The 27213-nt window shown below is 40.9% G+C and overlaps 1 protein-coding gene across 2 annotated transcripts; it reads left to right on the forward strand.

Annotated features, from left to right (window-relative positions):
- The first annotated feature begins 1077 nt into the window (after positions 1-1077).
- Positions 1078-20246, forward strand: glyr1 (glyoxylate reductase 1 homolog (Arabidopsis)). Of its 2 annotated transcripts, XM_034113635.1 has the most exons (16): positions 1078-1236; positions 3052-3088; positions 3178-3257; positions 3349-3487; positions 4963-5073; positions 5880-5963; positions 7260-7313; positions 8057-8107; positions 8476-8549; positions 8708-8807; positions 9782-9892; positions 9985-10086; positions 13906-14068; positions 16108-16287; positions 17209-17333; positions 17596-20246. In XM_034113635.1, the coding sequence occupies exons 1-16, from the start codon at positions 1199-1201 to the stop codon at positions 17668-17670; spliced, it is 1524 nt and encodes a 507-aa protein (XP_033969526.1). In that variant the 5' UTR covers positions 1078-1198; the 3' UTR covers positions 17671-20246. The 2 variants fall into 2 exon arrangements, with proteins under 2 accessions (XP_033969526.1, XP_033969527.1); XM_034113636.1 differs by lacking the exon at positions 5880-5963.
- Positions 20247-27213: the final 6967 nt, after the last annotated feature.

Raw genomic sequence — 27213 nt, forward strand, 5'->3', positions numbered from 1 at the left:
GATGGTTCTAAGAACAAGGAAGAGTGTGTTGGAGTTGGTATATACATCCCAGACTTTAAAATATCTATCTCAAAAAGAGCGTCTGATAAATTATCAGTGTACACAGCAGAAATGCTGGCAGTAATAATAGGATTACAGTGGGTTGAAGAGGTCAGACCAGATAGGGTGGTGATGTGCACAGATTCATTGTCCATATTACAAAGCATACAATCAACAACAACTGCCAGAGAAGACATTCTCATAGAACTGAATCATAGCCTGTTAAGACTGCACAGAGGCGGCATAGATCTGCAGTTCTGCTGGGTGCCTGCACATGAGGGGGTGAAAGGGAACGAGTGTGCTGATAAATTAGCAAAAAGTGCACTACAAAAGGAAATAACATTACCAGTTCAACTTGGAAAAGGAGAAGGAAAAGCAGTAATTAAGAAGAAAGGGATGGAGATCTGGCAGAAAAGGTGGGAGAAAGACCAGAAAGGCAAAGAATATCACAAAGTACAAAAGACAATTACAATTCATATTTATAAAGAAAGAAACAGAAGGGAGGAAATCACGATCGCTAGACTCAGAATAAATCACACAGCATTGAATGGTACGCTGTATGTCATGGGGAAAAGTGACAGTGACAAGTGTGGGAGCTGTGGAGTAAAAGAAGATGTAGAACATATCTTGATACATTGTGACATATATAAAGCTGAAAGAGAAAAACTAAAGGCTAAAGTTTTAGAGGCAGAGAGGGAATGGAGTGTGGTTGGTATTTTGGGAACAAAAGGAGAGGGAGTAAGAGCTACCAGAAAGGCACTGTTTACATTCTTGAGTGAAACTGGGGTAGGAAAAATAATTTAACATTAGGTCAAGAAAGAACATAGATTTTAATTTTTGTTTTATTTATTTCATGTTTTGTTTTTTGTTTTTTGTTGATTTATTTATTTATTTTGATTAGATCATAGGTTAAAGAGTTGGTATGATATGATGATTCATACTCATGTACAGTAGGTGGCGGTATGCACCTTTTAAGTTGTTTGCAATCCGCCAAAAAACGAAGAGAAGAAGAAGAAGAAGAAGAAGAAGTTGCAGTACCGCCGTTTGGACACATGCTGGGCACAGAGTCCGGCGCACTTCCTGGGGGCTTGGATGAGTGGGTGTGTGTTTGCTCTACCTCATTCAGTCATTCAGTGCGACGTTTTATTAAAGTTGTAAGATGGCGACGGTGCATCTGAGGATCGGGGACCTAGTGTGGTAAATAACCTTTAAACATTTCAAACGCCGCTGGCTCTACTAAATGACCTTGCTTTGCATAACGTAGTTGTTCATGTTTTTGTGTTGGTGTTAACCAGATGCAGGTAATGGACGTGTTTGCGTACTGGGCTAGTTGATGGTCAACCCAAACAAATTCCTAGCAAAGCTGACTCAGCCAGCAGCCGTCGTTAGCAGATAGCTAGCAGATAAGCTACAGAAAAGGTTAAGACTTAAACGAAATGTAGTTATTTCAGATACTAACCAGTCGTTTAACATTTTATAGTATTATACCGACACGTTGATATGTCCAGCTTCGCCAAACGTTCTTTAATGTAGTATAAATGTTGTAGTCTGTGTCGAGCTGAGCTAGCACTGTAGCATAAGCGACGCCAGCTAGCTGTTACTGTATACACTACTCTTCCTGTTAGCTGCTGCTACATGTTCTCCGCAGACAGCTGGCGTTTATCTATATTGATTTACAAGTTTTCATTGGACTCTGAATTTGGATCAATTTAAATCCAGATAGATAACTTTCTCGTGTCAGTCTCATGTAGTACCAGTTTGTGTTCTTGTTGTGGTGTTATCAGCAGGATACAATACACACTCAAAGAAAATGGGGTGCGTTGCCTCGTACATTAGCAACACGGATTACCATGTATTATTGCCACTGGTGTAATGAAGTACACTTACTCAGGGGTACTTTTTCTAGTGACTCCACAGAATCAGATTATAAACGTAAACGAAATATAAATTCACTTAATAAACAAATATAAATAATCATAGGTAAAATATCTAGCAGCAGTATACAAAGTCATACAAACTAGCTGCACCTGTACCAGCTTTGATAACACATTAATTGCATCAATAATAATTATAATCCAATTATCTACTATATAAACTTCTAAAATGGGTTACTTTATCTTTGGTACTTAAAGTATATTTTGATGCCAATATTGTTTACTTTACTTAAGATGTTAAATGCAGGACTTTTACTTGAAACTGAGCATTTTTTACACTCTAGTATTACTACTTTTCTTAAGTAAAATATCTTGGTATTTGTAACTTTCAGTAATGTTCACAACAACAGCAAGTCAAGCAGGAGTGTTTGTTCCTCTTGTTACGTCTCACTTAAAGCTGCTCTGAGATCTTGCTTTTAAACGAGCGGTCTTAATTGAATGATGACACATCGCTACTGGTAAATAGCATTCACCCTAATATATGACTACTTTGTAAGTTTGAGGTACAGGAGTTAACTTACCCGAGTTGCTGTTAAAACACTGAAAAAGCATGCAGTGTGTCAAGAGAAATATTTCTACAACTTATGAGGACAAACTTAGAGACCTGACAGCCTCAACTAAAGAAAACATAATTCAGCTCACCAAATTAGATATCATTGCACTTCCATTATACTATTAAAGTTTTTCTAATTTGTCAATTCTCAATGTTCTTGTATCCTATATAGTTGATCTGTTTTGCAGTTCTGCAGTTTTTATGCATTTTGCATTGTGGGAAGCAAAAAAAACAAACAATTAAAACACCACATCACATGACATGTCAATTACACTGTAATAGTAAAAAAGTGAAGTGGCCTCACAACACACATGCTGATAAATATATGTTTGTACACATGCATACGCATAACATCTTGACCTTTTATGTTAAAATGTGTTTTTAAAAGTGAATACCCTGTCATCTTTGGTCACAAGGTTGGACCTACGCCAGCGTCAGAACCACTGGTCATAGAACATGTTGTACTGGGTCTGTGTACTATAAAAGAAGAAGGACACAGGTCTAAATATTTAACTCTTCTTTCAGGGGGAAGCTTGGTCGATACCCACCATGGCCAGGGAAGGTAAGGACATGCTAACAGCTGCTTCAAGGAAGAATACATCTGTATATTTGTAAATCAAATGTTAAGCTAATGACTTTTATTTATTTTAGGTCGTAAGCCCTCCCAAGGACCTGAAGAAGCCCAGGGGCAAAAAATGTCATTTTGTGAAATTCTTTGGAACTGAGGACCAGTAAGTATGCTTTGTTGGGTGCCTCTTCAGACGGATTTGGCATTTCCTTCTCCATCGTATATTTGAGCTGATTTTCTGTGTGCCTGCCCAGTGCCTGGATCAAAGTAGAACAGCTGAAGCCCTACCACCCCCACAAAGAGGAGATGATCAAGATAAATAAAGGGAAGCGCTTCCAGCAGGCGGTGGATGCAGTGGAAGACTTCCTGAAGAAAGCCAAGGGGAAGGAACAGGTGAGGGGGTGTCCTACCATGCAGCATTCAGTCATGGAGTTGTACCTAGCATGTTTAGATAGTTTGTGTTTTTCCATCTTCAGCCAAAAAAACAACACGTCCCCTGTAGAAAGCATTTTGGGCGAAGGGGGTGTGTAAAGATAAAAGACTTCTAGGAAATGATTAACAGAAGGTGAAGCGTGTCAAAAATATAACCCTTGGACCACAACATATTTGTTGGGAGACACTGAACATGAGACACCATCAAATGTGGCTTTTCATGAAATTCACGGATTTCTTTGCTCGACAATTGACTAAAACGTATTGGTTGAGGAGCTGATCGTTTGCTGTGTCAGTTGAATGTCAGATCTTAGATTATTACACTGTAAATTGGCCATAAATGGTGTAGTGCTTGTCATATATTGTGAAGAAAATGCTTTAGCTAATATCTTTAGTTTTTTATCTAACTTACAAAAAGCAGAAACCACCTGCTACTTGAACACACTTGTATGATCTATTTTGGCAAATGCCCAACCCTCAACCAACACCAACACAGATGTGGGACATGCTCCTTTCATGCTTTGAAATTCATGATATTAAATGAAGGGAGAATTTCCTTCATGAAATACTCTGAAGTGTCACACTCAGGCTGCCTTTACACGGGAACGTATGCGTTTTCAAAAAAGTCTTCCGTTCACACGCATTCGATTCATTTAACGTGTCTGTTCACACGAGACCGCTCGACCTGCTGGAAACGCTGTAGTACATATGCCAGGCCTGTAAGTGGCGCTGCTGCCGCCACAAAATACACCAAAAGCAGCGAAGAAGACCCCGGAGCATGGTTGCCATGGTTGCCCTTCTGTTTATGCCCCGCGGTGGATTTGGCAACATTTAGTAGTTCATGTAATTCTCCATGTCCACTTGTTGCTGATGGTTGTGGTAGAGGAGCTGTAGATTTTGCACTAACATCTGTAGCATGGTCAGTAGCAGTAGCACTAGCAGTAGCTACTGACAGTAGCTACTGACCATGCTACAGCAGAGGTGGGGAGAGGCGGGGCTATGGCTTCATCTATCGGGAAATGATCGTATAGAGGCGATTACACAGAGCCGTTTGACCCCCCAGAGGGTTCTGTTTGCAGATCTATCCACCTTGGGACCCGTTATCGTTTGTGGGGTCCGTTTCTATCGTTTTGTTACGGCCTCGTGTAAATGAAAGGGCTATACGCAAGAGAAACTATGCGGATACAACCCGTTTTGTTCCCGTGTAAATGGGGTCTCAGCCTTGTGAAATGTTTATTCAGAAGGACCCAAGGTCTCTCTTTAGGCTATCTGCCCACCAGAATAAGTGCAGTTAACTTATCAGTTATCCCTTTGCTCAGTGTACATGTCATCTGCTTCTTTTAGAACCGCCCTACATTCTTAAGGTTGTCAGACTACTGAGAAGTGTCCTGGCATGACAAAATAACAGCACAAAATGATTATCTGTGTTTTAACAGAACTCAGACAGCAAAGCAGAGTCGAAAGGAAAGAAGACACGCAACAAGCCCCTGAAAATACTTGAGGAGGATGATGAGGACCTCAGCGCTCTGAAGGACCCCTCTGAGAAGGTTAGTAAGACACAGACGAGTTGAGCGTCTGTCCTGTCAGGCCGCATCAACGTTTTGCATTGAAACATGCTCCTTTGTTTATCTGTAGGAATTGTCAACTTGAGAATGAGATCTGTGGTTTTTGATTGTGTCCACCTTCAAAACCAGCCATTCACTGACATAGCTATTGGATCATATTTACTCCAGTCACAAACGATAATGTAGTCCAACACCATGGTACCTTATTAGACATTACATTCAGTGTATTATCCTTAACTTCTGTCAGGTTGTATTACGTATTAGTTCTTCATTCATATGGTGTGGTATATACATGTTGTATAATCCAGTTGGTTTCTGAGTAATATCCTCAAAGTGAGATGTATTCAGTGTCTCTGGTTCTAACCCACCCTCATATTTAAGTTCCTTAATCATCTTCTCTTCATAAACCTGGATTTTTCATATCCATGTTAGGACACTTTCAAAGAGGAAATGTCAAGAAGCAGAGGCCGTGGAGCTTATGTTGTCACAACATCACATGTCTGATATCCATTGGCCTAAATTACACTGAACAAATGTTCTCACCTACCTCTAGTGGTATCTATCTATGCACATCACTTTGGTTTTGTCTATTCAGGTATTAAAATGCCTGCCTATTTCGGCGTCAATCCTAATAACAGTGGAGGTGAATGGACATTTTTAATATTTGGACCACAACACTGTCTCCTTGTTTAAATGACAGAAAAAGCTCCCACACTACGTCAGACATGAACCTCTAAAGATTCCCCCTCTGGTTTAGAAGGTGAAAATGTGTCTCTCTCCTCCTTAAGGACTTAACTGACTCTGACCCCGAGCCGTCCACTCATGAGAGGCTGGGGGCTGGACTCGGTTCAGGATACAAATGGGAGAGCAGTGTAGGTGAACCCTCCCCCTCCCAACAAGCCTGCCCTTGCTGTTCTTCCACCTGACTTTAAGCTTTGGCTTTTATCACCAGCACCTGCAGACCTTTCCTTCTGACCTTTGTGCTGCTCACTCTTGACTCCTGAACCTGTGTGTTGTTTGTTTGGCGTGTGCTGTTGAGCTAGTCACCAACTCTGCATGAGGCGGCTCAAAAAGAAGGATGATGTTTGATTCAGTTCGACTACAAATGTTTGACCTGCTCTGTGACAGTTTCTGGTAGTAATGAAACTGTAGATAACTGTCTATCACTTTCAGTGGAAACATTTTCACAAATATCAAAAAATGGCGGCTGCAGACGTTAGTCCAAAATAGGCATGTAGTAAAATGTCCAAAAAGTGAACTGTATTTCTGTTAGTTGTCCCTGTTTTGTAATGTTTTGAAATGAAGTCAGTGTGGGTTAGTACTAGACACTCAACAGCCTTCTTTCTACTCGGGTGATTTGTAAACACACTTTGCTCACTTCCCTATTACACTTTTCATTCTCTGCATTTTTCTCTGCAATACTGCAACATGTTTAATACAATCTAAGCCTGTTGGAAATCATATTTTATTGTTTTCAAACCCAAATCACAGCAAATATTTGTTTGTGCACACCAAACTGAAGCTGTGAGGGCTGACTCCACACTGTCTACACTTACATGGACAGATTGTGGCAGTGACTGGCTTTATGGGTGGATCTTGGCTCACAGATATAATCTAGTTTCAGAAGTCATACAGATGAACTGCAAAATAAATGTAAACGTTATGTTTTCATTACCTTTATAATTGATTTCTACTTCCTGATTGGGGAATAGTAGTTGATGCTCAGTGTAGATCTGTAAAGTAATGACCTCCTGACATCACTTACATTAAATAAAACCTGTGCATTTGTGTGAGAACTATTTAATCGGCACATCTCTAGTTCTCTTAAATGGCAAATGATGTTCTTGTAGTTTGGATTGGCTTGAATATATATATATATATATATATATATATATAATATATTCTAAAATGTACAGTGTTATTATTTATGGAGTTCTTTTATTGTAAAATCTAAAAGGTGAATTTTTAACTGTTTCTGGGAATTTAGGAATATTCAGGAAATGTAGGTATCTCAGCATGAACACTCCTGGGCAAAATGGTTAAAAAAGCTATTTGTTAGTAGAAATAATCTTGGTAATTTGAGTCAGCATGGTGTGATGTAGACTAAAATCTTTCTATACTCACATGCAAAGAGAACATTTTCACAATGAAATCTTATTCTGTTGCAGCCTGTGAGAGATGATCCACATTTCCATCACTTCCTCCTCAGCCAGTCTGAGAAGGTAAGAGGAAGCATGCTAAATATTTTCACATCTACACCTCATTTTTTCTTTTATCCAGGTTTGGTTATCGGTAGTAGTTTCATATAGCAGTTTGGTTATGAAGTGTGATCTTGTTAAAAAACAGATCTGGGAATCTGTAGTATTGTGAATCTGATTTGGTCGATATAGATAAAGATGTTCACTTCTCTTTTGACACACCCAAGCTGAACAGTGTTCCTCAAACTTGACAAAGGCAGCGTAACCAGATCTATTCCTTCTTTTACCTTTCACAAACAATACCACGGAAAAAACACTGAGCAAATGTTATCCACACAAATAAACTCGGCAATAGAGTGGTGCAGTACTCTATTCGCGGAGAGGAAACTCACCAAAATGGAGAATGCTTTTGAATCCATCATTTAGATGTGAAGAATGACCTGACACAAATCAAATCAACCCCTTTATTCTATTGTGGTGTAAACTGTCGCCAATTTGCATGGCTGCCAGTATGAGTAGTCATGATTTTGCTTTTGCTTAATTCATCATGTCTCCCCCGCAGGGGTTGAGACTCTTCTGCATTAAATGCTGTTTGTTAGTATGTGCTGTTTTATAGTCTATATAATCTGTATTTATATTAATACTTATTAGATCGTTTTCTTATTGCATAGTTTGTTTGAATTAAGATACAGTAAAAGCCATATTGGTAAGGCATGTGTACAGTTTGGATGAGTGTTCTGACCTCCTCTGGTCCTCCCTGCCCACAGCCAGCCTCGTCCATGGAGCCCATCAGCAAGCGCCTGAAGATCATTGAAGAGGTGAAGTAACTACTAGGGATCCACCGATGCTACATTTCTTGGCCGATGTTAAGAATAACAATTTGGCCGATGCCGATGTTTTAATGTAATTTTCTTCCACTTTCTGCCAGGAAAAACGGAAAAAAATTCTTGCAAAATGGTTTCAGTTTCAAAGGCTGAGCAAGTTTGTTATTATAACCTCATAGTAAGCTGTTTAGAAAGTACACAGCGGATCACCTGGCCGATGTATCGGTGCATCCCGAGTAACTACCAGTGGAAAAGTTTCAACTTTTTAAGGATTGACGTTATTTTTCAATTGAACTTCTACCATTAGATGTTATACTATAGTATTTTCAGTATGAAGTTGACAGCGTGTCTTGTGATTGCAGGACACAGGGTCAACATCTATCCAAGCAGCAGACAGCACAGCCATCAACGGCAGCATCACACCTACAGATAAGAGGTACCTGCACATTAGGAACACTATTAACTAAATCACACAATTACTATTATACAACCAGATCCCTTAAGATAAAAATGTTTGATTTTCTTACTCACCTTACTTATAGCTAACCCACATGAGGAATGTTTCATGTCTGTTCCTTCTGGTCTGTCCTGCAGGATAGGGTTCCTGGGGCTGGGGCTGATGGGGAGCGGGATCGTTTCCAACCTGCTGAAAATGGGTCATGTTGTCACAGTGTGGAACCGCACAGCAGAAAAGGTACTAACAGAACACACTCATGTCACCGATCAATCTCATTCATCTCATTAAGTGATATTGCCATTGCAATATGAATGACGATATTGGAGGAATTTATATTTTTTGCATATGTTTTCTCATTGTTGAAGGATTAATGGTGTTTCAATTGTTGTATATTTTATTGTGAAGAAGCAGAGGTTGTGGATTTCACACTAAATGTAAAATAAATATATATTTAATATTTTATTCTGTGGAATACCGTTTGTAGACCGTACATCTATGGAACACCAAAATTCATTTTTGATAAGGTTATTTACATACGTTTTGCCTGTAACTAATATTGATCCTCCTGCGATTTGAATATGCCGATAGATTACATTTTGATTAATTGTGCGGCCTTTTTTAAGTTGTCAATCTGAGTTTTATAGACTCATTCAGCCACTGAAAATGAAGAGGGTTAATTCGTAGAGCAGTAACACTAGTTTATTTTCCAGCTAATGGGTTGCACACATACAAAGATAGTTGTCTCATGTCAGGCTGTCGACAGGATATACCCTGCTAAAGGAACATTTGAGGTCAAGTTGGTTGTATTCATAAAGAAACCTCATGACGGACAGACAGGCACACAACACTGATACGACCCGGAACATATTGATACAAAAATGTTCACCTTAAAATGTGTAGTTGGACATCTTAAAAATAAGCATTTATTCCTTCTGACAATTATTTTATATAGCACACAAGGCAATTCAAAGTGCTTTACAAAAATTAAGAGCATTAAGAAATAGTGCAACGGACCACATTATAAAATGGTATTTAAAAACAGTCATTACAAAGCAAAGAGAATAAAATAAACAATATAGAATAACACAGGTATATAACATGTATGAATCAAAATGAGGTTACCAATCAGCATTACAATACTTGCACCAGAGGTTGGTACATGTGACTCATAATAAAAACTAACTATAGAAATGTCCTCTCCTGTGTTGCAGTGCGACCTGTTCACCCAGGAGGGGGCCCGGTTAGGCCGCACTCCTGCAGAGGTGGCCTCCACATGTGACATCACTTTCTCCTGTGTCTCTGACCCAAAGGCGGCCCGGGATGTGAGTACCATCTGAGCTCAGTAACACTTTCCTGTGGAGGTGTGATTGGCTGGCTCATGGGTGAAAGAGCTTGTGTGTTTGTTGCTCTGCAGCTGGTGATGGGCCCCAGTGGAGTGCTGCAGGGGATCAGGCCGGGCAAGTGCTACATAGAGATGTCCACCGTGGACCCAGAGACCATCACAGAAATCTCACAGGTACACACTGCTGCAACACACACTCCTACTCCTGTAGGAACTATTCAAGTGTAGTCTTAACCCCACCCAAGTACACTGTGAAACTAATGATATGTATATAGACTCCTGCATTTACTTGGTCACTAACACCCTCTGCAACTTTTAGTTTATTGTATTCATATCTGACATGGATATAGTGTACTTCATCTGCACTACTTAATAATAATAATAATAGATTTATTTTGTTAGCGCTTTTACAGGTGCTCAAAGACGCTTTACAGATATAGTGAAAAGAACAACAAATAAATAAATATAGTTAAAGTCAAATTAAAATCAAGCAATACAAAAACAATCACACATTAAAAGCCAGATTGAAGAGGTGAGTGTTTGTGAGTGTTTTGAAGGTGGTGAGGTCAGGGCAGTCTCTGATGGGTTGTGGGAGTGAGTTCCAGAGGGAGGGGGCAGCGACGGAGAAGGCTCTGTCCCCCCAGGTCCGGTGCTTGATGCGGGTGGGGATGGATAGGAGGTTGGCTTCTGATGAGCGGAGGCAGCGGGAAGGGGTGTGGTGGTGCAGCAGGTCTGTGAGGCAGGGGGGGGGGCTGGTTGTTGAGGGCTTTGTGAGTAATGAGGAGGACTTTGAAGTGGATTCTTTGACGGACGGGGAGCCAGTGGAGGTTCTGGAGGATGGGAGTGATGTGGTCTCGGGAGCGGGTGTGGGTGAGGAGGCGGGCAGCAGAGTTCTGGATATGTTGGAGTTTATTGAGGAGGTTGGATGGTATGCCGTAGAGCAGTGATTCTCAAATGGGGGTACGCGGACCCCTAAGGGTACGTTGGGGTACTGCAGGGGGTATGAGATAAAGAAAATTAAAAGGTTAATTAAAAAAATACCATGCATGATTACAAAAATAATCTTAGTACAATAAGTTAAATAGAAAACACAATTTTATATAAAATATTCCTAGAACCACTAAGGGGGTCCTCATATAAATGTGTCAAATTTGTGTATTGTATTTATAGTTTTTCATAATATATCATTTTGTTCATTGGTTTGTTAAACATATATTACTTCAATTGAAAAACTCCTTAAAATCTGTTTTAATTTGTTTTTGTTATATTCTTTTTTTCGTGCATAAAGATGAAAATATCCTTAGTTTGTTGTAATTCATGCATGAAGGAGTTAATAAATCAAACACTGATGGAACATCACTATATTGTAATTATTTATAATTACAATATGTCCGGGGTCGGTCAGGGGGTACTTGGCTGAGAAAATGTTTCAAAGGGGGTACATTACTGAAAAAAGTTTGAGAAGCACTGCCGTAGAGGATGCTATTGCAGTAGTGGAGTCGTGATGTGATGAATGCATGAATCAGGGTTTCAGCAGCAGAGGAGGAGAGTGATGGGCGGAGACGGGCAATGTTTTTGAGGTGGAAAAAGGCGGTCCTGGTGATGTGATTGATGTGGTGATTGAATTTGAGCTGACTGTCCGAGGTTGCGGATGTGAGGGGGGGAGGGGGATAGAGTATTGCTGTCAATGGTGAAGTTGACATTCTGGATGGTTTTGGTACGGGATGGGGGGCCGATGATGATGATGTCTGATTTGGCACTGTTCAGTTGGAGATAGTTTGTTTGCATCCATGCTTTTATTTCAGAGAGACAGTTGGTGGTGTGTTGTGGGGGTGATGGTTTTTGTTGAGATATAAAGTTGGATGTCATCGGCGTAGCAGTGAAATTGAAGGTTGTGGCGACGAATGATTTTGCCAAGGGGGAGCATATAGAGGATGAAGTGGAGGGGGCCAAGCACCAAACCCTGGGGGGGGGACAGAGGAGCAGTGGAGGAGGTGCACGTTGATGTTGATAAACTGATGTCTGTCGGTGAGGTAGGATTTCAGCCAGGAGAGTGCAGTGTCGGTGATGTTGAGTGATGATTCGAGGAGGGACAGCAGGATGGTGTGGTTGATGGTGTTGAATGCTGCGGTGAGGTCGTGGAGGATGAGGATGTTCAGGTTGCCGGAGTCTGAGGAGAGGAGGAGGTCGTTTGTGATTTTCAGAAGAGCTGTTTCGGTGCTGTGTTTTGATCGGAAACCGGATTGAAATGGCTCAAAGAGGTCATTGGAGCTGAGGTGGGATTTAAGTTGTGAGGCAATGACACGTTCAAGTATTTTTGACAGAAAGGGGAGATTTGAGATGTGCCGGAAGTTAGACATGATGTCAGGTGTGAGTCCAGGGTTGCGGTCAGATAATCCAAAAATCAGCTCCTAAATTCTAACCCTATCGTCTATCCCTTGACCTCTGAGTGAAAGGTCACGGGGTTAAGGGATAGTGGATAGGAGAATTCAAAAGGATTTAGGAGAAGAGACTGCGGTGCTTTAGAGAATCCGACTGCACTTTCACTATCCCACGTGTTTATGATGCGCCAGCGGACGTCATAAATGTGCGTCTGCTGCTGTGGGGAAACTATGGAAACTACAGTTTTCTATACAGCGGACTACAACATGGATGTTTAATAAGAACGACGGACAGTAGTTCTAGATGAGTTTACAGTAGTAAACTCATCTCGAGACTCTGCACCGTGCTCTGATGCTGTTGTTTTATGCTTTATGAACGTGGACAACAGAGAAACATATTCTTCATGACCAAAGTTGGAATTGAAATAAAAAAGGAGGTTATAAAGGAAGTTTGAAACCTCCTTTCCTTTCATCTAGAGAATTCGAACGGCACTTATCATGGCTGCCACTGAGGGACTTCCGGGTCATTTCACTCCGTTAGGAAGGTTCCTAAGCTAAATGGACTATTCGACTTCAGCCCAGGTCTTTTGAGAATGGGTGTGACAGCAGCCAGTTTGAGAGAGGGGGGAACTGATCCAGATCTGAGGGAGGAGTTAATGATGGTGGCGATGAGTTGGGAGATGGCAGGGAGGCTCTCTTTAACAAATGTGGAGGGCATTGGGTCAAGTGTGCAGGTGGAGTTAATTCCAGTCATGAAGTGGGACAGTTGCATGGGGGTCACAGGGGAGAAGTGGGACAGGGGCTGTGAGGGTGAAGGGGGGGGTGCTGATGAGGGTGTCGGATTGCTGTAAATGTAGCTGATTTTGGTTTGGAAAAACGAGAGGAAGTAGTTTCACTGTTCGGTGGTGAAGGATGAGGTGGCGTTGTCACAGGGTTTGAGAAGTTTGCTGATGGTGGAGAACAGACGCGTGGGGTTGCTGGAGCCAGACTGAATGAGTTGTGAGTAGTAATTAGACCGGGCTGCTTTGAGTGCGTTACTGTACTGCTGGAGATAGTCTTTGTAGATGGACTGTTAGTGTGGTTTTCTTGTGTTGGCGTTCCAGTTGACGTTTCCTTGATTTCATTTGGCAGAGTTCGGGGTATACCAGGGGGCAGAGTGTATGAAAGAGACACTTTTAGTTTTTGTGGGGGCCAGTTCATTGAGAGTGGGGGCCAGTTCATTGAGAGCGGAGGGCAGAGGAGCGTCGAACAAACAACGCCAGCACCCTGAGCACCCAGACTTGCACATTATTCTACCCTGTTCTACTATTTTTCTTCTTGCGCTATTTTTTGTTTTCTGTTTTATTGTTTTATGTCCTATCTTATGTGACATTATTGGAGGAGCTTGGTACTTACGTTTTTCATTGCCGTATCTACACTGTAGCTACTGTGCATATGATAATAAAGCCTTTGAATCTTGAAACATCCTGCACTATCTACCATCAGGAACCTTTCCAAGCAGTCACAGTGGCTTATCTTCTCCATCTCATTTGTATAAAGTAGTATCAGTTATCGTCATTGGTGTAGTGTAAGTATTTGTGTATTAAAGAGTTCTCTGCTGTTTGACTGTAAGGTGATCACATCGCGGGGCGGCCGGTTCCTGGAGGCTCCGGTGGCAGGAAGCCAGCAGCTCTCCAACGATGGGATGCTGGTCATCCTGGCGGCGGGGGACAGGACGGTGTACGAGGACTGCAGCAGCTGCTTCCAAGCCATGGGCAAGACCTCCTTCTTCCTGGGTACGCACCAGAGAGACACAGGCTCTGGGTTTACTGTTGGAGACTCTCACAATAGTTTTAACATAGAACACAAACCACTTCTTGGACATTTCTTGGCTCTGTGCAGTTGCCAAGCAACCAACAGAGACTTCAGTGAGTTATTGGTCATTAACAAGACAAGCCTGATACATCACATTCAATAAAACTGACTGGTTATTTGTAGGGATAGGAACGATTAATGGAATATTTGAAATTATTCAGGTATTCAAATATGAGAATATGAGTTATGAATATTTTTATTATTATCTTTTTTTTTTTTTTTTTTTGGGAGGGGTGCCTAAGTTGATTACATATTATCAAATGGAATAATTCAATGTATACGACAGTGCCACAGCTAAGTGTGTTAGGTCTAAAGGTGTGTTTTGCTCCGCTCACCGGTCCCTCACGGCCCGTCCACACGGCGGCGTGCGTTGAAGCTTGCCGGCTGGGGGGGGCTGAAACTCGACCAACAACCAATCACATGAATCTCCCGCCCCGGACACACAAGCACGCGGTTTAGAGCTTGTACTGGCATATGATTCGATTGGCTGACGCTTCCGCCGAAGCTTCAAAAGTTGAACATTGCTCAACTTTTGCAGCGAGCAACTATGCAAGAGAAACTATGCAGATACAAGCCGTTTCGTTCTCGTGTAAATGGCCCCTTAAAAACCAAGTTATGTTTTAAGCATGAAAGCTGTAGGCCTATAGCTGTCAACTGTTCAAACTGTGATCACCAGTTCAATACATTTGACAAATTCGACTTGGTTTCTATACTTATTTGAGCATGTGTTTATTTATTTTTTTTAATTATTATTTTTTTGTAAAAAAGATTCCACTTTTTTTTTAATTTATTTTTTATATGTACATTTCGGTTAATTGGTTAACCGTTTTTTTGGGGGTCGAATATTCGAATATACATTTGCTTTCAAATTCCCATCCCTAGTTATTTTATACTAGCACTACATCTTGGTAGGAATTGAAACGTGTTATTATTTAGAACAGCTGGTAGGGGGATCCATGAACTGCAGACGGAGCCAGAAAAGCTTCCAGCCTCTGCACCAAGCTAAACCGTTGCTAGCTTCAGATACATATTGGTAACAACAGGCGCATTCACACCGCAGTACTTTTCCCACAAAGGTTCATGAGAACTACAGATCGAATATACAGATCGCATTCACACCGGAATAAGTCCCTGAGGGAGGATTAGGCAAATGAAGCCGCTAACGTCACTTCTTCTTCTGCTTTGGGCTTACTGGCAGGCCGCAAACAAGTTCACGGCGTATACTGCCACCCGAAGTCCCCGGCCGGAAGTCCCCGGAGTTGGGGACCGAGTAAATCGCCAGAATGCCGACACCTCCTCATCTCCACCGCTCCCATGTTTTCTTTTGTGTTGCCATAAGTTAGTCTCTCTGCGTTTCTGCGCTGGGCTAATGCTAATAATGCTAATGCGAGGATAATAAAATGGCGGCTTCACAAAACTTTTTGGGATTTTTACGGGGCGTGGTTTGCATTCCGCCCAGCCAATCAGACATAGGAACCTTTTCCTCCCACGAAAGTCCCTTCTCTCTAGCAGGGACGGAAAAGGGGGTAAAAAGGTTCTCATGAACTAATTTTAGTTCCGGCTCTTTTTGGTGTGAACGCGACATTTCGGAACTATATCGGAACTAAAGTGGGAAAAGTACTGCGGTGTGAACGCAGCTAATCTTTAAATCCAACTGCAAGATAAAATGAGTGATTCAAGTATGTCCAATATGAAAGTGTGGGTAGATTGTAAGCTGATAACAGGTCAGGGAATGACCTTGTGTCTGTCTGGTTTCTGTCACACAATGATCTACCCGATGCTGTCAGATGAACACATTTTGTGTGCATTAATTTGTAGGTTTTTTTCTGCAGGTTCTCTTCCATGTGGCAACCCAACATGATTGAAGAGCATCTTCCAGGCGTAGACGCGCTGAGGATGATTGTCACTTCAGTGTGGAGACACATCTTATGTGTTTCCAAATGCTTGTTTGTGTTTCCAGGGGAAGCCGGTAATGCAGCGAGGATGATGCTGATCCTCAACATGGTGCAGGGCAGCTTCATGGCCACCATTGCAGAAGGGCTGACCCTGGCCCATGCCACCGGCCAATCACAGCAGACCTTCCTGGACATCCTGAGCCAGGGCCAGATGGCAAGCACCTTTGTGGACCAGAAATGCCAAAGTATGTGCTCACACAGGATATTTCTCAACTGAATCGCCTGAACACTGCTCACTGGTTGTGTTTTATTTCCTGTATGTCCCTCGTTAAAGGCATCGTACATTGTAAAAAGGGTGTGGCAATAAAAACAGGTTTCATATTCCCTATTCAGGGTGTCCGCGGGGTCTTAAAAAGTATTAAAAGTTGATAAATCAATTTAGCGAAAATTAAGGCTATTAAAAAGTATTACTATAAATATAGTCTATATTAAGAACGAGAAAAGTCTTAACATATATCGTTTTTTGTAAACATATGACAAATGTGCGAGGGTGATGACGTCAGAGCATCGTCCTGTGCCCGGCCCAATTTAACCCCTGGGTATTTGTGAGGGAGCTCCTATATGGCATTACCCCGCTGAAGCTCACTATAAGTTTAATATATTTCAAAGTTTTGTCAATTGTTTTGTTTATTGGTCAAATACTGGTTTCTAATGGTTTCTGAGGAGTTTTACTGGAATGAAAGAGCACAAAGTCTACAGAAGCAAAAAAGCAGCATACTGCATTAAACCTGACCTTGACAGAGAGGTTGAAGTTCATGTGGAGAGGAGGCTTCAGTAGTCTGTCTGCACTCTTGGGAACAATGCCTAAATCAATGCATTGGGTTGGTCACACAATTCATTTATGATAAGGAGTTATCACAAACTGTTTAGTTGTGCTATCTTACAATCAATACTGTATATAGTCAATGTGAGGTAAAGTGTCGCCAATGTAACCGGTTAGAACTCGAAGTTGCGATGAGGTCTTAAAATGTATGGAAAGGGTCTTAAAAAAGGTCTTAAAAGGTATTACATTTGACTTCAGGATTCCTGCGTATACCCTGCTATTAAAAAAATGTGTATATGTTTGAATTCGGGCCAATAAAACCTTTTCTTTCTATATCATCCAGATATTTTACAGGGCAACTTTAAGCCGGACTACTATTTGAAACACATTCAGAAGGACCTGAGGTTAGCCATCTCCATGGGTGACACGGCCAACCATCCCACCCCCATGGCCGCTGCAGCCAATGAGGTAACACTCCCCGCTGTCGTCAGTGTAATGCCTTCTATCAGGGTTCCAACCATTTTTAAGCAAAACATTTGCTCAATGTGAGGACTTCTGTGTTTAGATATTAATAATAATAATAATAATAGCTTGGATTTATATAGCGCCTTTCAAGGGACCCAAGGTCGCTTAATTGGCCCAGTTGTTTTGACAAGATAAGACTTTGGAAGACTTTGCTTGAATAACAAATGCAATGAGTGAGCTTGTGTTCCCTGCTGTTCCCCTGCAGGTCTACAAGAGGGCCAAGGCACTGGACCAGTCAGACAACGATATCTCTGCTGTGTACAGAGCCTACATCCACTGAGCTGGTTGGGATCCGGCCCACCGTCTTCAATCCTTCTTCTTTCTCCCTTGTCGAGTAATGCATTTCTTATTTCATTTTAAATTCTAGTTATTTGACTTCATTTTGCCACAGCAGCCGCCATGTTAGCGCCCACAATTGAGGGGATTGTTATTCCTTAGTTGGGGGGCCTTGAGCATTGCACTGACTGTACTGGGGTATAATTGCTGTGAGAGCTTGTACTACTGCAGTTGCTTTGTCTAGTTTCTGACAGCTGAAATAGAAGTCATGGTTTCCTGGATGGATCGCCCTAAAGAAGATTCTTTTTTCGTTCATGCGAAAATGAGTATATTTAATTGAGTGTGATATTTGCTTTTTGCTTTTCTTTGAAATGTCCTGAATTCCATGAGAGAAAACACCAAGAACATGCCACTGCGTTGCCTTAATATTGTGTAACCCCTCAAGTCTTTCAACGTTAGTATTTATTTATGTTTCTTTCTAGGTCTGCTTGGTGCAGATTGGCCATTGCTTGGTTCTATATTTGAAGAGATGATTTATGCATTTACGTTAGTGTTTATGATCTTGAACAGTTTAAGGACAGAGCAACCGAAGTGTTGGGGCCTTAAAATGCAGTAATTATTGATAAATCTGATCTTGAGATTTCTATATTTGAAACCCTTTGTTCTAACGTTTGGGAAGAGTTCTCATTTACACTTTTTTCTTTTTTTAAATGATTACTCTGAAACTAGATAAAGTCTACTTTTTGAGTTGCTTTTTAACGAAAGGAGATAATATGCCCCCATTTCAATCGTCTTTTGATCTGCTCATTGGAGCTTTAAATGGTGGCTGGGTTTCATAAGCCAACTTTAGACTATCATTGGACAGTATTCAATTATAAACTAAACATTTTGAAGTTGTCCGGTGGTCGGACAGCTTCCTTTCAACCTACTCACCTCCACAGATGTTATATTGATAAACCATTACAGCAGTCAAAACCCAACACACACACACACAGACTTGAGCTCATAGATATGGAAACGTAACAATCAATGGATTCCTTTTTTATTATTTATTTCTTACATTGCCCGCAACAGGATTCAGGTTAATGAAGGGGGGGGGCAGATGGTCACATGACAAGGACGGTCTTGACTGTGTAGTGGAGGTCTTCACAAGTTCACACTCAAACAGTGTGTCCATTACATAGTTTGTTTTACACTGTAAATGTTCCTGCTCCATACATATATTAAATACTCCTTCAAAAACTCATTTTCTGATAACTCAAATGTTCTTGTGGTTTTCTGCTTCAAACATTCTATATCTAGTAGGGATCTACTTGTGTCTAGTTTATGTTGAGTATAATTATGTTAGACGGGTCAAGTTTTGTTACTGTGGTTCTCAGTTATCTGCGTCAATATATAATGCCCTTATCCATTTGGATTTATAATCATCTGTGCTGCGCAGTAAAGTGTCCTGTCCAATGAAGTTCCATTTAGCATTTTGTCAACCATTTTCGACCTGAAGACCTACATCACACCCAAACTAATGCAGATGTTAATGTCCTACATCACACCCAAACTAATGCAGATGTTAATGTCCTACATCACACCCAAACTAATGCAGATGTTAATGTCCTACATCACACCCAAACTAATGCAGATGTTAATGTCCTACATCACACCCAAACTAATGCAGATGTTAATGTCCTACATCACACCCAAACTAATGCAGATGTTAATGTCCTACATCACACCCAAACTAATGCAGATGTTAATGTCCTACATCACACCCAAACTAATGCAGATGTTAATGTCCTACATCACACCCAAACTAATGCAGATGTTAATGTCCTACATCACACCCAAACTAATGCAGATGTTAATGTCCTACATCACACCCAAACTAATGCAGATGTTAATGTCCTACATCACACCCAAACTAATGCAGATGTTAATGTCCTACATATGCAAAAGAAACATGGAATATATTCTCATAAGGAGCTCAACCCCACTGTCTTGTCACCTTCTGGGATGTGAGTTAAACATGGCAGCAAGCCACTTTTACCCATGATGCAGTATGATATGAAGACACAGGAAAGCGTGCCCCATCAAAACCTGTAAGAGCTCATTGTGTTTAGTTTCTTTAGAGCCCACAGTTTTCATCAGTTAAACGTACATAAATGAGTTTTTCATAAAACAATGCATGTGCTCCAGTTTTATTTGTCAAAGAAATGCTAAAGCTTTTAGATTGAAATGCCCTTTCTACACTGGAGTGTAAAGATGAGTTTTTAGAAGACGGATGTAAATAGCACATTAGGTTGAGTAGGCTTTCTTTTATATCTACAATAACCGGGAATACTACTTTTGCTTTTGACTGCAGTCTAAAATATTTGTGTCTTAATACCGTAGATCGTTCAGTTCAAGTGTAAATTGGTTATTGTGTGGTTTATATAATCTGGTTTATGGCATTTAAATAACAATGACTTGGATCCCGTTAAAGGAAGGAGGGTGTACCTTTGGTTTCGGGGGATATTTATCATTTTGTGTACATGTGGAAGTATCAAGACTTTTGTGCTGTTTAATAAATGATCTCCTGATTACTGACATGTCTTTGTGTTTAATGACTGATTCCTAGTTAAATTGTCACACAAATACAATAGAAAATGCAATTGAAATGCAGCTAGTTTCCCATCCTATTTAGTCTGATCTCTGATAGACAAAACGTATTGAGAGTGCACTTGATATTTGTGTAACTGTCCTATCTTATCTGTAGCTCTCAGCCCCAAGCTCAATGTTTCCTGTTAAAAGTCCAAATAACGAGTCAGACACAGCACATTCTTTAAAGCTCAAAACCTTTACAAAAACACCTGCAGCGGACACTTGTGTTTTCCTCCCCAATTGTTAAAGGAAACAATTAACATTTTGGGGATCAGAATTTTTGAAGAGGCAGTAACTAGTAAGTATAAAATGAAGTTAATAACACAGGCTGGGTGCACTGTTGATAAAGCAATATGTCACCAAGTGCAACATTCATTTGTTTTGTAATAGTTTTTGTTCAAAAATCAAGCTCTATAGCACAGAGGAAAATAAACATGTCATGGTAGAAGACCAATGAAAGTCAATCATTGATTTTGCATTCACTCTGTTTTAGCTGTTATGGATTGCCGGTAGATGTCTAACACTTCTTACTGAATAATACACCGGAGGTAAAGGTATAGAATCATATAAGGCCAACTTCAGAAATGTTGACTTTGGAAGATCCACACCCTTGAGGCTTGAGCCTCCATTTCCCATCCACCACTAAAGATTAGGCCTCTCACAAGACCTGAGGTCCTTTACTTGAGTAAAAGTACAAATACTATGATCTTAAAATACTCCACTAACGGTACAAGTCGTGATTTCAAAACTCTACTCAAGTAAAGATACAAAAGTAATAGCATAAAAAAGTACTTAAAGTACAAAAAATAAAAATATTAATGGTCCATTTAAGAATAATATAAAGAACAGAAGTATTATCAGCTAAATGTTCTTCAAGTATCAACAGTGACAGTACTCTATTAATTATTATGGTTACTGTATTATCCTGTTTTTATACAGGTCAAAGCATTTAGTATTGTAGTTGGTCAGTTTGGACCAATTTCACATAGGGGAGAGTGGGGTAAGTTGAGCCATTTTTTAGTTATGCTGTCCTCTAAGCAAGGAGAAATTACACATAGTAAAAATGAAAGCACACACCTATAATTCAGGATGTCTCCTATCAATGGCAATGATAAGAATTAATATTTGATCAAGGGCAGTGAAAATATTACTTCTAAAAAAAAGTGGTCTTGTGGCTCAACTTGCCCTGGGTTAGGGGTAAATTGATCCAGGTCAGGGGGTAAATTGAACCACTGTTCAAACCTGGGCATACCTACAACAAATCTTAAAGGTAACTTTAAACAATAAATAACAAACCAAATACAAGTTTAGTTTTTCAAATATTTTTAATATACATTTCGATTGAATTGATTGATTTTCTTTTAACATGTTAAAAGGAAAATTAATCATACAAATGGTGATACAATTTCATACATCTTACCAATCAAACACAGGGTAAATTCAACTTTAAATGTAGCCTACAATGAGCTGTTATTGTCAACTTGGCCTACTTTCATTCATTTCTCCATTGAAAAACTGGCTCAATTTACCCCAAGGCCCATGGTTCACTTTACCCCATAGCCACCATTTTAGAAAAAATAGCCCAGCATTAAAATTCAGAGTCATCTTTAGCTTAATGACTCACATGGTTTAATACGCTGCCAACACATCAACATATACAATATATTTGTTTAAACCTGGATATATATTTTTTTGACATGACAGCCGATATAGCTGACATCTAGAAAATGTACTTTGACAAGCAAAACACGTTTTTTTGTAAAAATGTTTACTTACCAGACCACAATGAGAAATGGGAGGAGCTTGCATAATTTCTGGTCACGTGAGATTACAACTATAACCCCTAGATTCCACCGGGTCCGTCTGCGCCGCGTTGCAGTTTTGGTCCGGCCTCCTCCGGCGTCATACCCTACCAGGCGCGTTTCAGAAGCATTTCAGAAGCGGAGCGTCTTGCCTGCCGGCTCGCAGTTTTTGTTGATTTGGGCATATTTCCTGGACAGGCTACTTTGTACAGACAAAGTTAATAATAACTGTAATATTCCAGTTATAAACGACATGAATCAAAGATGTGTTGCTCTATTTTAGTGGTAAAAAAATGCATTCATCATCATAATTATTCTATATATATAATTTACACAGTGCCTGTAAACCGGAGGAGAACGCTGGCATTTCTCCTCCTACTTGAAAGACTACGGAGGGATAGGGTCTGCAAAATTAGTTTGTGTGTGTGTATATATCTATATATATATGCTATATATGCTCTGAACGTTCCACTTCCTGCCTGCCCGACCTTATGCTGCGTTCACACCGGACGCGATGCGATGTTTGGGGGCGGCGCGATTACATGTAAAGTCAATGCAGAGACGCGGACAGACGCGAATTCGCTCCGACGGCGCGCATGAAGCGGTGGACGCGGCGCGAATCACGCGATTGAGGCGATTGAACGGTGCCGCGTTAAACGCGAGAGTTCAATTTTTTCAACTAGAGCGTCAAATTCACGTGACACATTCTCGCGGAAGCCAATCAGCGGTGAGGATCTCAGCCGCCGTCACTGACGTTCAACCACACAACATCAGCCGTTAGCTGTTAGCAGTTAGCACACAGAGCTCACAGCTCCTCATATCTGTTCAGAAACTGGACAAAAGTTAAACAAGTACAAACCACAGACTGTCTGTGCCATGGCGAATACAGTCGCTGGTTTATTTATGTCTGTCGGCCGTTGTTATGAGTGTGGAATGAGCATATACAACGTTAGCTTAGCCTGGTCGACCCGATCTTCATTCAGAAAACAAGCATTTTAAAAGGTGTTTTGCCTGCCGTCTTGTCTGCAGACTTGTCAAAGCATTAATTCATGGTTGTTACTAACCGGTATCAGTATGTTGTTACTTCGGCATCATTTATAAACGTGTATTACAATTTAATCACGGTAAAATATGTTCATTTTGTTGTAGTTGTAGCTCCCGAGCCAGCGCGTCTTGTTTGAATGATGCGAGTAAACACAGCTGGCAGCCGCGGTGAAACTCCAGCGTTTAGAGCGATGCGATAGGAGCGATTAGAGCGAAGCGAATATTCGCATCGCGTCCGGTGTGAACGCAGCATTACGTTACGGCTGCGCCGCGACAAAAATAGGATTCGATCCTAATTTTAGAGGAGCCCTGCGCCGAGCCGCTTCTGGGACGCTTCTGAGCCGTAACGCGCCGCGTGTGGTGGAATAGCACCCATTGACTATTGACTAATAAATTACGCGTCAAAAGTTTTATTTACAAGTATTAAACGTAAGCAGAGGACACCAAACCAACTGAGACCTGTCTGTCCGCTGCATCTACGCACACACTGTACCACACACACCTACACACTGTACCACACACACCTACACACTGTACCACACACACCTACACACTGTACCACACACACCTACACACTGTACCACACACACCTACACACTGTACCACACGCACCTACAGCTCCTAAAGCATAATCAGGCTACAGCCGTTGTGTATTTTATTATGTGAAGCACTAAATGGTTTTAGAAAAATATGGACTCTTTGTTTGTAGATATCTACTAAACTAAAACAAATAAAGAGAGTAGGCCTGTTATACTGAGTGATATATATTTTACACACTGCTCTGCTTTCTGCACGGACCTCACAGCTGTTCTCTCTGTAAACATCGCGTCGCGATGAAAGCAGTTAATAAAATAATATCCAGGGGATGCATGCAGAGCTGTCATTGGCTGAGATCAGTCCGGCCGTGCGTCACGACCTTTATATATAGAGTGGCGAAGTCACGCCCATCTACTTCCGGTCCATGGGACCTTATTTCGGAAAAATAATGTATTGAAGTCAATGGAGAGAGAAAACGTATCTTTCGATCCCGTTTGAATTGTGCCATGAATTACACATATGATGTTTGTCAATCTTAAAAAATAATTTCCATGTCAAAAAAGTCACAGTTTGTCGTAAAACTGTTGAAATATAAGACTATGAAAAATACGCAACTAGAAAGACTACAAATCCCAGAGTCGCGTAAGTGATGTCACAATTGTTTTCCTCCACTAAAATAGAGATAGCTAAGATAAGATAACGCCATATAGATAGAATCTATCTATATGGCGCTGGCTAAGATAAGATAACTTTAACAAGATGCCTGTGTGCTTTGTACCAGGTTGTTATCATACAAGCAATGGGTCTTACTCGTTATTTTGCTTCCCGTCTGATGAAAGGACCAGGAGTGGCTTGATCAAGTTAGCTACCTAGCTAGTAGCTAGCACGTTAGTTAGCATTACAGCCTTGTCATTTTTATTAGCCTTAACATGAAGTAACATTAAGTAACCCAAAATGTTAAACAGTAAGAGTAGTAGTCATATTTCGTGAACCCTTTGAAGAGTACTGTCACCGGTGTGGTCACCGGTACTGTCACCGGTGTGGTATAATACACAATTTAAGCCCGGGGGAGAAATGCTAACGCTAACGCTAGCGATCTTTTCTACTTCATGCTATCTGCACAAATGGTTGACATTAAACATTAAAACGACCAGGCAGTTCAGAGAGAATCAAAGGAAGGCAGGCAGGCAGCTTTGCATGACATTCTTCTGGACGTGTTTCATTGTGGTGATAGTGAGGGTAGTCAATCGTTTTGTTGACAAGACAGTAGTGACGGCCATCTTGGTGACGTGTGTTGTTGACCAGAGATGTAGTTCATTGAGCGTTTCACACAAACAAATGTGTTACTTCACAGTTTTACGACACATTTTTTTTTTTTGACTTGCAAAATTATCTTTTAAATTGACAAACATCATATGTGTAATTCGTGGCACAATTCAAACGGGATCGAAAGATAATCTTTCTCTCTCCATTGACTTCAATACATAATTTTTCCGAAATAAGGTCCCATGGAGGTCCACCGGAAGGGGAGGGACTTCGCCACTCTATACAGTCTATGGTCACGACTCTTTGAAACATCTCTGTTGTCGGAAATGCATCCACGGAGGAGCCGTGGAGGACCCATCAGTGTATCCTCGGTTATAGCTCCTCCAGAGAGCCTCCTCGACGCTCGATCCTCGGGCTGCGTCTCAGGTCGACTATTTTCATTTCCTCGGTCGTCGGTCGTCAGTGTCACCGGAAGTTGATTTGTCTGCGCCATCTTGAGTAGCATCCCATGGCTCTTATTTGTGCCGGAGGACAGAGGATCGATAATGGAGGAGCGATAACCGAGGAACCACCAGACCATCCTCCGATGAAATCCTCAGATACTCGCTCCTCGAATCCTCGAATCCTCGGTCCTCCGGTAGTGACCCGGAAATGAATTTCAGCGCATCTAGAGCAGTGCTTCTCAAACTTTTTTCAATAATGTACCCCCTTTGAAAAAAAAATTCAGCCAAGTACCCCCTGATCGGCGCAAAAACAATTTGTTAGGGAAAAAATGCCTATATAAAGAAGTACAGTACAGCCTTGCACCATCAGTGTCTGATTTATTAAAACAACAACCTTGTAACTGAGAAACACTTAAATGCTACATTTCAAATGTTTACAATCCATCACTAAATTCATGGCAAACCAATTGTAACATCATGCAATAACACTGAGACGACATTAGTTGCATTGAACTGATCTTTTTAATAAGTTGTACTTACAATTTAGTGAGAAACATGGGCTTGTGCTTCACTGAGGATCTTTGTTATTCTCAGTGATAGGAAAGCCACTGCAGTTATTACACTTCGCTTTTGAAATGTGTGTAACTCTGTTACACATATTTTTTCTTTCATTAACATAAAATAAATCTCACGTAACCCCTGCAGTACTCCAACGTACCCCTAGGGGTCCGCGTACCCCCATTTGAGAACCACTGATCTAGAGAATTCGAACGGCACTTATCATGGCTGCCACTGAGGGACTTCCGGGTCATTTCACTCGGTTAGGAAGGTTCCTAAGCTAAATGGACTATAGAGTGGCGAAGTCACGCCCATCTACTTCCGCCCCATGGGACCTTATTTCTGAAAAATAATGTATTGAAGTCAATGGAGAGAGAAAACGTATCTTTCGATCCCGTTTGAATTGTGCCATGAATTACACATATGATGTTTGTCAATCTTAAAAAATAATTTCCATGTCAAAAAAGTCACAGTTTGTCGTAAAACTGTTGAAATATAAGACTATGAAAAATACGCAACTAGAAAGACTACAAATCCCAGAGTCGCGTAAGTGATGTCACAATTGTTTTCCTCCACTAAAATAGAGATAGCTAAGATAAGATAACGCCATATAGATAGAATCTATCTATATGGCGCTGGCTAAGATAAGATAACTTTAACAAGATGCCTGTGTGCTTAGTACCAGGTTGTTATCATACCAGCAATGGGTCTTGCTCGTTCTTTCGCTTCCCGTCTGATGAAAGGACCAGGAGTGTCTGGATCAAGCTAGCTAGTAGCTAGCACGTTAGTTAGCATTACAGCCTTGTCATTTGTATTAGCCTTAACATGAAGTAACATTAAGTAACCCAAAATGTTAAACAGTAAGAGTAGTAGTCATATTTCGTGAACCCTTTGAGTACTGTCACACCGGTGTGATCATTCTATAATACACCATTTAAGCCCGGGGGAGAAATGCTAACGCTAGCGATCTTCTCTACTTCATGCTATCTGCACAAATGGTTGACATTAAACATTAAAAAGACCAGGCAGTTCAGAGAGAATCAAAGGAAGGCAGGCAGGCAGCTTTGCATGACTTTCTTCAGGACGTGTTTCATTGTGGTGATAGTGAGGGAAGTCAATCGTTTTGTTGACAAGACAGTAGTGACGGCCATCTTGGTGACGTGTGTTGTTCTGTGAGACCAGAGATGTAGTTCATTGAGCGTTTCACACAAACAAATGTGTTACTTCACAGTTTTACGACACATTTTTTTTTTTTGACTTGCA

Source organism: Trematomus bernacchii, unplaced genomic scaffold (assembly GCF_902827165.1).
Source record: "Trematomus bernacchii unplaced genomic scaffold, fTreBer1.1, whole genome shotgun sequence".
Lineage (NCBI taxonomy): Eukaryota > Metazoa > Chordata > Actinopteri > Perciformes > Nototheniidae > Trematomus > Trematomus bernacchii.

Coding starts and splice junctions, on each gene's coding strand:
- glyr1 (XM_034113635.1), top strand. CDS start 1,199: ATGGCGACGGTGCATCTGAGGATCGGGGACCTAGTGTG. Junction 5,074..5,879: donor TGAAGGACCCCTCTGAGAAG/GTTAGTAAGACA, acceptor CTCCTCCTTAAG/GACTTAACTGACTCTGACCC. Junction 9,893..9,984: donor ACCCAAAGGCGGCCCGGGAT/GTGAGTACCATC, acceptor GTTGCTCTGCAG/CTGGTGATGGGCCCCAGTGG.